The 12,578-nt window shown below is 42.1% G+C and overlaps 1 protein-coding gene across 4 annotated transcripts; it reads left to right on the top strand.

Annotated features, from left to right (window-relative positions):
* Positions 1-637: 637 nt before the first annotated feature.
* On the top strand, positions 638-10,231 carry LOC6726396 (dual specificity protein phosphatase 3). Of its 4 annotated transcripts, none has more exons than XM_016174166.3 (7): positions 638-812; positions 969-1,198; positions 6,350-6,409; positions 7,721-7,890; positions 7,951-8,079; positions 8,481-8,605; positions 9,100-10,231. In XM_016174166.3, the coding sequence occupies exons 2-7, from the start codon at positions 1,181-1,183 to the stop codon at positions 9,303-9,305; spliced, it is 708 nt and encodes a 235-aa protein (XP_016039966.1). In that variant the 5' UTR covers positions 638-812; positions 969-1,180; the 3' UTR covers positions 9,306-10,231. The 4 variants fall into 4 exon arrangements, with proteins under 4 accessions (XP_016039966.1, XP_016039967.1, XP_016039968.1 ...); XM_016174167.3 differs by having other exon boundaries at positions 639-812; positions 8,508-8,605; XM_016174168.3 differs by lacking the exon at positions 6,350-6,409 and having other exon boundaries at positions 639-812.
* The last annotated feature ends 2,347 nt before the right edge of the window (positions 10,232-12,578 follow it).

Here is a 12,578-nt window from a genome sequence, read left to right on the forward strand (position 1 = left end):
GTCCCTTTCTCTCGCCAATCCTCTCCGGCTGAATCGCTTGGATATGTAAATGAATTACTCGTAAATAGCTAATGTAACTACGAAAATATTTACATATGCGTAAGTGGGTGTCGGCAACCCACACACGGATTACACTTGCAGAAATTAGTGGTGTAAACCTTTTGATTACTATCAAGTTTTACTATTGAGTGTCATTTAATGATAGTTTATGATCTATTGCTTAGACTCTAAGCCTATATTTCGGAAAATAGATCTTACAATAGGGTACGACCTTAAGCTTTAGCATAGCTGTTATATGTCTATGCATATCAAATCTTAATAAGCTGAGATTAACTATTGTATTTCGAGATCTAATCACATATATTCAATATATGTACATGTGTAACTGATTTGGTCTATTATTTGTACTTTTCTGGAAGCGTATTGATGAACTATTTCCAATAAAAGTTATGATTATTTGTTTGTTCTTCCGCTATTGTGCACTGTTTTCGGCGAGTGTAGTGAGCGCATTGCCACGTGCGGAGCGTGCAAAGCTTCAGCTCGAAAGAGAGCCGAGCGGCGAGCTTTGTGGCGGCGCCTACGTCACAGGGCTGCTTTTAGGGGGCGGGCGAGCTTTCGGCGCCTAGAAAACAACCCCAAAGCGGCACCGCGAATCAGTCGCAAAAAAGTGCCCGTCGCCAGAACGCTGAAAAAACAGCAAACAATTGAGATAAATAAATAGACTCGAGATAGAAATAGTGACAGAGTGACAAGAAGCAGCCAAAAGCGAGAGCTGCCACAAAAATCGAATTTTTTAAGGCAAAAACATCAAGGTAGTTAACAATTGCATTTTTTTTTAAGTGAGAGAGTGTTTGTTTGTGGCCGAGTGTGTGTGTGTGTGGCTGGCTGGCTGGCAGAATCTTCTTGCTCCTATTTGTTGTTTGCACTTTGATCCTAATACTTGTCACTATTTACCCGAATCAATCAAGGAATTCGCCGAGAGGATAACGAAAGCGCTGCCCCGCAAACGTGCGACCCCCTCCATCAGTCCATCAATCCATCAGTCCATCCAGCCAACTATCCCCATCCACAAAATCCAGATATCCGCGAATCCAGGAGCCAACGGTGACGAAAGCAGCAGGGGCAGGACTCGCACACAACCGAAACAACACAACAAACCCAAAACACACACTCCACAAAGATGTCATGGAGATATGCGGTAAGCAAAAGGACAATGGGGAAGCGGGGAAGCGGGGAAGGTGGTAAGGTAGGGTTGAGGAAAAATACAGGAAAAGTGGGCGGATAAGGTTAGTAATAAAGTGTACAGAGCACTGAGGGAAAATCTAGGCAAAAAAATTCTTTATTTGATGAATATTTAAATAAGACACGAAATCCGAGGACAGAATACGGAAATAATATTTGCGCCTGTGGTGCGCTTCGTCACTACCTAGACTGCCGTTCACGGCGATATGTGGGCAACTAGACTGACCCAACAATATAGATATCGAAATTCGTAAAGTTTCTATCTATTTTGTAAATATTTTTAAATTTCTTTATTTAGTTTAAATAGTTTTCATATTGAGATGGAGCTATTTTTGACATGTTCCGGATGGCAAAGATTTTAATTTGAAGTGTTTTTGCTCAGTGTAATGAGTGGATGGGGGCGTGGCGCGGGCTGCTTTGTCAAGAACCGCGTGGCAGACTTTTCGACGCTGACTTCGGGCATCTGTCAAAAACAGCTGATGACGATGTCGCGTTGGCGAGTGATGATGATGACCTTGACTTGCCTCAATCTTTGGCCATGTCTTCCTTCCTCTCGCTCCGCTGACCCAATTTGCCCACCCCAGGCAAGCCACTAACCGCCCAACCACCCACCACTTCACCTATAACCCACAAAGAACAACGACACAAAAAATCAGGGCAAGAAAATAGAATTTGTTCTATTTTCTGTGGGACAAAGGCCTTGGCACATGTGTGCACCATCCACCACCCACCACCCACCGCCCATTTGATGGCCTCCAAATGCAAATGCAAAGTTCAAGTGCCTTTCCAAGGCGTGGCAGCGCACCACCCAACCAACCAAGCACTTAACCACCCAACCACCCGAAAATCCCCACCAAACTATTCCCAACATGTGGGTCGTTAAATAACCATCTTTGTCTGTGGCTTTTATCAGGCGATTATCCTGGCATAACTCGCTTTTGGCGCCTACTTTTTTGGGCCACCACTGCACGGTGCGCCGGGTCACCATGTCCTTGGTATAGCTGTGCGCAGGGTAAAGGTTTCCCAGAATTAAGGCTGCCCATTTGTAACGAAAACTACACCTTTGGTTTCTTAACACTACACTTAGAGTATACTTGTATACATTTGAATGCATATTTACTTCTTAAGGGATTCTTACTGCACAACTTCCGACTTGTACAAGATCGAACCTAAAGTGTTTCATTAAACGGAGACCCCTTGTTCTAATTAAAAAAAAAACTCCAGCCACAAGAGCTGCCCACTGGGCATTAGCATTAGACTAACCGAATTAGTGACGCTGCACTGGATTTGATTGACCCAAAAAAACGCGAATCGCTGGTAATAGGCTTTGGGCCTTTGTGGGCTGGCTAAAGCAGATTACTCATACGCCGCGTGGACCAATTAACTTGATTATAAAACGCAAAACAAAGTGGGCCAAAAGGCAGGAACAGCAGAAGCAGAACCCAGTGAACTTGAGGCCATTCAAATCGAATGCGAAAACTTAATGAATTCAGAGGCAGTGAAGCGCGTTAAGTTCCTGCCCGCTCTTCCTCCATTTCAAATAAACGGTGGCTCGAAATTAATTGCCCGGCTTCCGTGTAATGGCCATTGTGAAGAGCTGTAAAGTCTATATAGATATATATATATATATATATATATATGTATATATAGACCTATGGCAGCCACTCTGAGCCACAGAGCTTAGCTAAAATGTCAATGTCATCGCCGTTTTCCGCTGCCAGTGCTGCTGGCTCAGTGTCAAGCCCATCGAGAGCGCTAATTGAACAATCGATAGAGCAGTGTTTAGGCCCACATATTGTGTGTATTGTAGGTAAATACTATATATAGACGCTTTGTGCCGATTGTGGGCGTGTCGCATCGCAGCTGTTGCGCCTGATTGAGCAGAAAGCGAAAGGCAAGCGCTTCGAGCTGCACTGAGAAAAAATCGGGTGCAGATCAAGTTGCGAAGATGTCGTCGAATCAGTAACAGTTTTACAACACTTAAAATGCGAGCCATGATCTGTGTCTATTTAATATGCATACTAAATGCACTTAAAGTACTAAAGGAACTTACAGTTAATAGGAAATTTCCGAGCAATATCTGCCCAGTTTTTCTCTCTCTGTACCAGCTGCGGCAGAAGCTGAAGTCAATGGCGGCGACTTGAAAGCGTTTCCCCATTTGGACCTAACTAGAAACCCACCCAAAACGGGGGAATGCGTTTTTCCAAGCTCAAGGTCGATCGACGATCTGTGGTTGGCCTTGGGAAATGGGAGAGCTATTCGTATAGATATGGGGGAAAATGGGAGATACACCAAATACTGGGTGATATCATATGAATTCAATATACTTCCTTATTAATAATTTTAAAATTAACAATTTTATGGGCATAAATTTCATTCACTTCCTTGATATGTTTGGTATTTATATACAGATAGTTTTGAAATTTAGATAGAATAAAAAACTAAATACAATCTCCTTTTTTTATTGTTGCTATTTAATTTCAAGCATCCTTCCCTTTTCGTATAATTCTTTTATTAATAATTTCATGGACTTAATCGTAAAGTGGCGATCCTTAACCCTCTGAAGCCCATCTCATTTGCATGGCAGATGCATAAATTTTGTGGATTGCCTCCTGGATGGGCAGACCGCTTTTTGATGGGCAACTCGGGGAATGTGTTAATACTATATACTATTTACTATAACTATACGTTAATCATTCGCAAGCCATAAACGTGGCCGCCTTAAAAGGCAAATTAAGCAGCGAATGAATTGCGCATTTAATTGAAATTTAGTTTTGCAATGTGGCAAATCGTTTTGGCTTCGTTTCGTTGATTCGCCCGACTGCCAATGTTGGGAAATCGAGTGAGGAATGTCTCTTTCAGTTTTTTTTCATAATTATCTGGGGTATTTTGTTTACATTTTCCTTCCTTCTGAGTAGGGGGATGGGGGGGGGGGGGGGGGGATAGATGTTGGTTCGTTGACTGTTTAATCAATAACAAAAAAAGTTACTGCAGAACACTGGCTTGCATGTCAATGCGATTTGCATTTGTCGAGTGGCCAAAAACTATGCAGATTATGCAGATACAAGTATATAGATGAATGCGCAGACAGATTTGTATATATATATATATATATAAACATGTGTCATATCTACATATATGCACGGATTTATCAATGCCATTGGCCAGACGAAAAAAGCTATGTAAATTCCTTGTTTTTTTTCTTCGTTTTTCGTTTTTGTCGAAAATTAATTGTTGCTCTTGATTTTGGTTTGCGTTAATTTCCAACACTCGCTGCCGAGCATTTTCACACTTGAAAATTGAATTTGTTTTTCATCTCGATCGCGTATTTCTATTTCTGGGAATTTCTCCGCTCAAGGCCGAGCAAGTAAATCGCGAATAAATTACAAAAACTTTTCATAAATATATATTCATGGAAAATGTTCGCAGATGCGGAGAAGAATAATTAGCATACAGTTAAACAATTTATTAAAAAGCAACAAATTTATATTGAATTTTAATATTTCTATATAATTTAAATGAAATAGTTAATGACTATTATGAATCCTTGCAAGTAGCAATCAAACCTAAGGCAATCCTATTAAAAAAATAAGTGAAAGGCTGACCGCATAATTTCCCCTCACGTCCTTCCTCTTAGTTAGTTTAGTTTATTTAGCTGATTGCTTTGTCTAGCCGCCATCCCTTCATCCCTCCACCACACCCATCCTGCCTTCGTGCCCCACTTTGTGGCACAGTGGCATTGTTCTTGCATTTTCCATTTAGTTTGCTGCACTTCCTGCCGTCGCAGAAGGCAATCGGATCCAAAGGCGAGAACTGTGTCAGGCCCAGAGGTCAAGCAGTTGCCCAACTGTTGCCACCTGCCACCTGCAAGCCGCAACATGTGGAGCGGATGTGGGTCAATCGCTGGCTTTTGGCTGGCTGGCTGACTTGACCCAACCAGCGGTGCCAAAGGACATCAATCTCAATACCAATCCCAATACCAAACGAGATTATGGCATAGCTTCCTCCATTGAGAACTAGTTCATAGATAGATTGTATTTAGATTATGATGCAGTGCTCTAGAAAATTAATGGGTAAGGGAAATAGTTTATTCCTTTTAAAGTCGATTTTGAGGTACGACCATAGAAGTGCCCAATTTCAATAAACAACAGTGGAAAGTGGGAAAAGTTACAAGTGGCCCCTCGTAGTTTCCACACCCGCCAAACACACCTCTCAGGTATTTTGGCCCCTTGTCTGTCGACGGTTTTTTTCAAAGCGGCTATAATAAGATACGAACGCTTTCAAAGTTGCCAATAGATTGAGATTCACTCGCACGAATCGCTCAGCAGGGCGAGGGGTGACTGACAAGGGGGGTGGGGTACAATATCGAAGCGGGAATGGAAGTGCTATATATCTGACTATATCCGTGCATGTATGCTGGCGATTAGTTGGGGCACCGCTCCGACATTCAATCATGCCAGTGTTTTTCACTCGCTTTTCGATTTTGTTGCGCCCTCGTATCTGGCATTTCGTTTCTCGCCGTTTTCCCCCCTTTTTGGATTTGTCGTGTCCAGCTAATTGTCTTGTCATGCGGGCCTCACAAATGGATATATATATATATACATATATATATATATAGTATAAGTGATACAGTGGGGGGGAGTGGGGCTACTTGGCCGGGGGCGTGGGATGAGTCACAGACAACAAATTCGTTGCTGGGTTCCACTTGCTCCATTAGATATTTTCTCTGCCGCTCGGTTCGGGTTTTTCATCGTACATCGGTGAGTAATTTTGTTTCTATCAAGTATTTTTAGATGCAAATCGTTGGGCGCGTGGGTGGGAGCGCAATTTTCTTGGCAAGGGGGACAAGGTCAAGGCGCAGCTTCACACTCACCTGAGGAAAAGCTCTATTGCTCTGCCTCTATTTCCGTTTTCACCTGATGCATAGAATGCTTGGGATATATTTAGGTTGTTTTGCAGATACTTTCCGTATTGTGTTACGCTTTGGAAAGACTTCATCGAATGTCATCATAATTTCGCCATTTCTCTATATTTTTTAGTTATTTTCTAACTTAGCATTTTGTCATTATTTTATTCTTCCTTTGATTTATTTAACTTACTATTTCAGCTTCTCACAGACAGATACAGCAGCAGTATCGGCGATAGATATAGTCCCCACTATTATCAGGTTTGTCCCCACCTCCGGAAAAGTATCTTTGCATGCGCTTTTTTTTTTGAGTGTGAAACCCAAATTGTGCTGTCTGAAATGCAGAAGTTTGCTCAGTAATTGTGCGTCTCTAATCTCAGCTGTTTTGTGATTTTCTCGATTTCCGCAACTAACCCAAGTTGAAGACTAATTTTCGCTTACTTCTGGTGCCGCAGCACATAACACTCGTATCTGGCGGATATATGGGCCACGGCGAGAATAATGCTATAAATAATGTCCACATCTTGTGCGCTTTTCATCAACAGATTTAGAACAATTAACCCATACACACCTTGCGCAGGCAAGAATCTCAATCGCTGACTATATATATAAGTATAAATATAAATTTAAATATAAAGATGTATTCGCCGAGAGCTATATGCCATAGAGATCAGTCACAATAGATCAGCGGCAAAATGTTAAAGAACTCTGGCGACAGATGCTTTAAATTTATATATCATATATATATATACTCATACCATATGATTTTCTCTCTCGATCCCGCCAATGTTTTTCGCTTATTTTCAATTTCAGGGTCGCATGCCGCGACAAAAAGCAAAAGTTTCCGAAACGTGAACACCAATGCCCCTTGAACCCTTCCCCCGATTCCCAGATGATGGTATTATGACAACTCAGACAGTCGATAGCCAACAAAATGGTCTCGAATAGGGAAAACAAAATATATAAAACATCGCAAAAGGCAAGACGAAGTTTTCACTTTCTGTCCCTGAAATTGTCAGACGACAAACGGCATATAAATGGGTATATATGTACATTTGTATCTGAGGAATCCTCCGATTCCACCTCCCTCAATCCGTCTGATTTGTCATCTTTTGTAACCAAATGGCGACCTTCGCCTTTGCCATAAATCTGCAAGGCGAGGCATTTTATTTCCCGGTTTTTTTTTGTTTCTTCCATTTTTTTGGCAATTGTCGCCAGGACAATGATGTCATGTGGAATGGCAGGGGGGAATCCTTAGAAGCCTGCCAAAAATGTCCACGAAATCTAATTACCGAAGGACTTTTTAGTATTGCTGAATGGATTCTGAAGGCCAAAGCTTTACTGCTTTTCCTTGAGGTCTTACAAGCAAATTAACTGATATTAGGATTGTGATTATCTAAATATTTTATACCAATCTATGGATCTTAGAGGAAGTTCAGCTAATTGCGGAAACTAATAGCTTAATCATGTACTAAAACTTGATCCACTTGTGTTTCGTTCGATGTGTGTGCAATATGAATTGAGTTAATTGATTATAAGTATTAACAATATATATTCTCGATCGCCTTGCAGTCGCCCAGCCGCCTGGAGACCTCCGAACAGACCACAGGCCGCCAGCTGCAGCGCGTCCTGCACTACTCGATGGCTCCTAGCCGGGCTCTTCCAGGACTAAGACGCGCCGAGTGCGCCATCCACGACGTTGACTGTGATGAGGTCTACCCGGGCATCTACATTGGTGATGCGTAAGTTTTCTAGCATATTGGATGCCAATCCCCTAACGACATTCTCCCTTGATTCCACAGTGCGGCGGCCAAGAACAAAACGTATCTGAGATTGATGGGCATCACCCACGTGCTGAACGCGGCCGAGGGATGTCGGTATGGTCAGGTGGACACTGGACACAGCTACTACCGGGATATGCCCAGCATCAGGTTAGTCCAGCGTTCTGGAGTGGCATCCTCGATCGCCCCCATGCTGCTGAACCGACAAGAGGCAACAACATGAACAATCGAAAGGAATGCAAATTTGCGCCAACTTTCGCTCAAAATTTGTTCATATTTTGTTTTGAATCGCACACAGTTTTGATTTCGATTCGATTCTGCACACCCGCACATTTCAAAATTTCTTTCAAAAACGATTCCTGTTTTTCTTTCTCTTTTTTTATCTTTTCTCCACCCCCGTCAATACCATATTTGTGCCACACTTCATTATCATTGTATTGCACCAAAAACATCACCATCACCATTATCCATTATCACCTCGATTTTGGCTCAACTTTGTTGTTGCTGTTTGTTGTGTGTGCTGCGTGTGTATTTGTTTGTTTGTGCAATAGACGCAGCCATAAGGATTGTGTTTTTAGGTACATGGGCTTCCCCATGGTCGATGCCCCAACGACAGACATCTCGCGCTACTTCTACGTGGCCTCCAAGTTCATCGACAGCGCCATCAGCAGCGGCGGTAAGTGCTGGGGTAATGGGTCCAGGGTAAGCAGAGCAAATGGATGTTATCAGTGGAATATTAGATTCAATCTTAAATCTCATGGGAGCACTTGTGTTTTCGTCTATGGTGACCCAGAGCGTCTCCAGTTGAGTGTCACTACGATCTCGAAATGTTTGAGTTCCATTGAACGATTGTTGGAAAAAGGATATTAATGTTTTTAAACAATGTAACTCCTTTAAAGATTTAACTAATAACAATGTTAAGTGGAGGGAAAGGTTGTGACTCGGTTAAGTTACATTTGGTGACCTCAATATGCCGTAAGGTGACCCAGATCTTCCCTCTTAGTAGTATCTACATACTTGTTTGTTCTACAAATCAGTAAAAATCAAATCAAAAGAAAGCCAAACATAGCTATATCCACTATATCCAGTTAATGCAAGCTTACTATGGATCCTTCACCAGATTGATATCACCTATAAGACTCCCCACTAATTCCGCTTCTCCTACCGCAGGCAAGATCCTGGTCCACTGCCTGGTGGGCATGTCACGATCGGCCACCTGTGTGCTGGCCTACCTGATGATCTGCCGGAAGATGTCGGCGGTGGACGCGATACGCACGGTGCGGATGAGGCGCGATATCCGGCCGAACGATGGATTCCTGCAGCAACTGGCCGACTTGGACATGGAGCTCAAGCGCAAGAACCTGTATCCCTACTAGTAGGCATAGTTTTGTGGGACTTGACGGGGAGCCTGAGAGACAACCAAAGATCCAGGGAGAGAGTAAAGCGGGGGGCAATGGCATGGATCTTGTAGGGGATCCGGCAACTAACCAAATGAAAAATGATAAAGAAAAAAGATTATAATTATGAAATGAAAATCGAAAATCGAAAAATGAAAAATGAAAAATCGTTGTTCTAAACAAAAATGGAAGCCTACAAAGCTAACGACTTATAATGGTAACTTGGTCTTCTGATATATATAAACTGTTCATCCCCAAAACTGTATAATCGCGGCATACCCATATTGTAGGACTAATTCGAGTATATAGATATACACAACCAGCCAGAAGGGAATCAAGTTATCTCCACTCTCACTCGAACACACACTTAGAGACCTAGATTGCTAGAGCCACGATCGAAGCAATATGAGGCGATCAACCTATATACCTTGCCTATACCTAGACGTACAGATTTATATACATGTATTCCGGACCCACATCTATGCGAATTTTTTCTAAGGCTCTCATCCGTATCTGTGTTAACGTTCTGTTTCATCCCATACACCAATATACACCAATACCCAACCCTATAGCGAGCCCAAGTCCTACATGTGTAAGAAGAGCTGAAACTAGATCATGAACAATGTTTGCGGACACAAACGTAACCAGATGCATATATACTGATATATAACTGTGTAACGGATATACAAGCATGCGTTATATACACCTATACCATATATATATATACTATATACACCAAGTGTGGACAATGTAATAAAACCAAATTCATATTTTCTAGAACATGTACCATGTTTAAGAGCAGACGAAACAAATAACTAAACCAAATCAAATGAGCAGAACAAGTAACTAAAACTAAAAGTAAACTTAAGGAGTGATTAATAATAAAAAACCAAAACAAGAACAAAGTCATTGGGAAGTTTTAAGTACACAACCATATATGGATTAAAGGAATGGAATATACATTGAAGAATCTTTTCCTCAAATCTTAATGATAGTTTTTTGTAGATTTCGAAAGCGGAAAACTGCTCCAGTTCTTAAATAACAGAGAGCCCTTGGTGAAGTGTGAAGGAAATTGAATTCGATTTCCCCCAGTTCCCACCCTTTCCCAATCCCAATCCCAATCCCAGTCCCATCCGAGTTGATGGTGTTGTGGGGTCTCGGACATTAGCTGCGCCTGCTAACTGCCTGGAAACACCTGCAGAGGCATCTTCTTATCGAGGTTCTGGACTCACCAGGCTCACCTCGGCGCGTAATTAAAACAGATGATATTGGCTACCTGGAACTGGGGCTGCTGCTAACCGCATAGTTGACCCTAATTTGGAACTATCAATAACTGAGGCGAACTGACCCAAAACACAGGAGAACCACAGAACCTAGAAGAATCCAGAATCCAACGAGGCCACTACAAAGATTTCGATCGTGCGCACAGTCAAAACAATAAAATTAATGTCTCCGCTCGGGTTCACGGGGTTCACGGGGTTTACGGGGTTCACGGCTAGGTCGGGATCAGCGGGTGCCACTTAAGTGGTCCCGAAATGGAATTCCTCTAAGCCCTAAACAGGTAGCAGTTGTTAAAAGTCGTTGAACAACAACAGAACACCGTATTCGGGGTACAAACTCTTCTGCCAGCCATGAGATCCCAAAACAGACTGTTTAGAGTGCACAAATGTCGGTTGGACTTATATGCATACTAGGCTGATGGAACTCGACTTTGGCTGATACGATATCTAGGAAAATTGGTATGAGGGGTGCTAATACATTAAAATGTGTTATAAATAGTAAATCAAAGCACTGTGTGTGGTAGTCACTATTATGTATCACGAACTTGGCCTGGTGTTGGGCTATCTAGGGAAATTAAAAACTTGTCACTAGCCCAAATGAACTTAAGAATATTCAGAGATACTCCATGACAAACTTTAATAAGATACAAAAGCTACAAATTGTAGGTGTAGTGCATTCCTTATTCGTATAGGAGCTTACACACTGTTTTGCTTGATCAGGTCAAATGGCAAAAGAGACGATGTCCAGCGGCGTTGTTGGTATCTTCGACTGGCTTCTCGGGAATGTCCATCGCTAAACTAGTTTCTCGCTTTCCCAGGCCTCGACCTAAGCTGCTAGAAATCATTTTTCAAAGCCCACACTTAAGACCCGCACTTCATGGAACGGAACAGCTGGCCCCTCGAGCCCGCGATATAGACTATAGACCATGCACAACCATGGCCACATCCCCATCCACTCATCCTCGTCCGTGTCCCTTCGCTCCAGAGGGTGACACATGCTCGGGATACGGAATCGAGGAGTGGGTAAATAGATGAGGACTCTATGCACATGAAACAATTATTATTATTAATAAGTTAGTTTCGTTCTATACCACGTGCCACCTCTCCAGCTTGCTTCGTCCTTCGAATTACGCTATAAGATTAAGCATGAAAAATGTTACGAATTTTCCTCTCGCATAATTAATCTTCATCTGGCGCTATGTTTGCCTCTCCATGTGGGGAATGGGGCGGGGCTGGGATCGGGGGGAGGATTTTACATGCGAAAGAGTTAAATAATTATAAGTACACACACTACTCACACGGGGTGTGGATGGCAACCCTTCGGTACACAGAACATAATAAGTATTTACTTAAATTTGACATTAAAGATGCACACTGTTCAAAAATTTGAGCAGAGAAAGTGGCGGCCCCAATTAAAGTTCATATTAAAATAAGAGGCATGCAGGAGCTTAAAAATTATAATAAATAGCATGAACATTGCATTTCTCCTGGTGTATTTGCCACTATGCTCCCCTTCGAATTGTCCTTTTAAGCTCTACAAATAGTTGATGGCCCAGCAGCTGTGTCCTGGCGAATCAGGAGCAGATAGATTGCCATGTTGAGTCCAGGTTTCCGTTGGCACAGGGGGAATTACCTTGTTACTGGTTTGTTTGAGCACCTGTAATTGTTTACGGAACCTGCATGTGTGTTGTAATGTTATTTATATCCGTGCCAGCGCAGATATCCTTCGGATTGAATTCCACTATGGCTGTTTAATAATATTTCAATTTTTGAAATACTTTTTTTCCTTTTTTTATTGAAACGCTGCAACGGTGAAAGTTATATTTTTGCTTTTACCCAGTAATCAGATCGAAGACTAACCCGCTTTTTATTTACGCAATGAAGCATTGTCTTTTTAAAGCCTTTTCAATCATATTAAACAAAATGCCTGCTGAAAGGTATACAAAACTAGTGACGATCGCCCCTTAAATAT

The sequence above is a fragment of the Drosophila simulans genome, chromosome X (assembly GCF_016746395.2).
Source record: "Drosophila simulans strain w501 chromosome X, Prin_Dsim_3.1, whole genome shotgun sequence".
In the NCBI taxonomy this organism is placed as follows: domain Eukaryota; kingdom Metazoa; phylum Arthropoda; class Insecta; order Diptera; family Drosophilidae; genus Drosophila; species Drosophila simulans.

What these genes read in the sequence shown, in the direction of transcription:
- LOC6726396 (XM_016174166.3), top strand. An exon ending in ATAGTCCCCACTATTATCAG is followed by an intron (nt 6,410 to 7,720) that starts GTTTGTCCCCAC and finishes ATCGCCTTGCAG; the next exon opens with TCGCCCAGCCGCCTGGAGAC. An exon ending in GGCATCTACATTGGTGATGC is followed by an intron (nt 7,891 to 7,950) that starts GTAAGTTTTCTA and finishes TTGATTCCACAG; the next exon opens with TGCGGCGGCCAAGAACAAAA.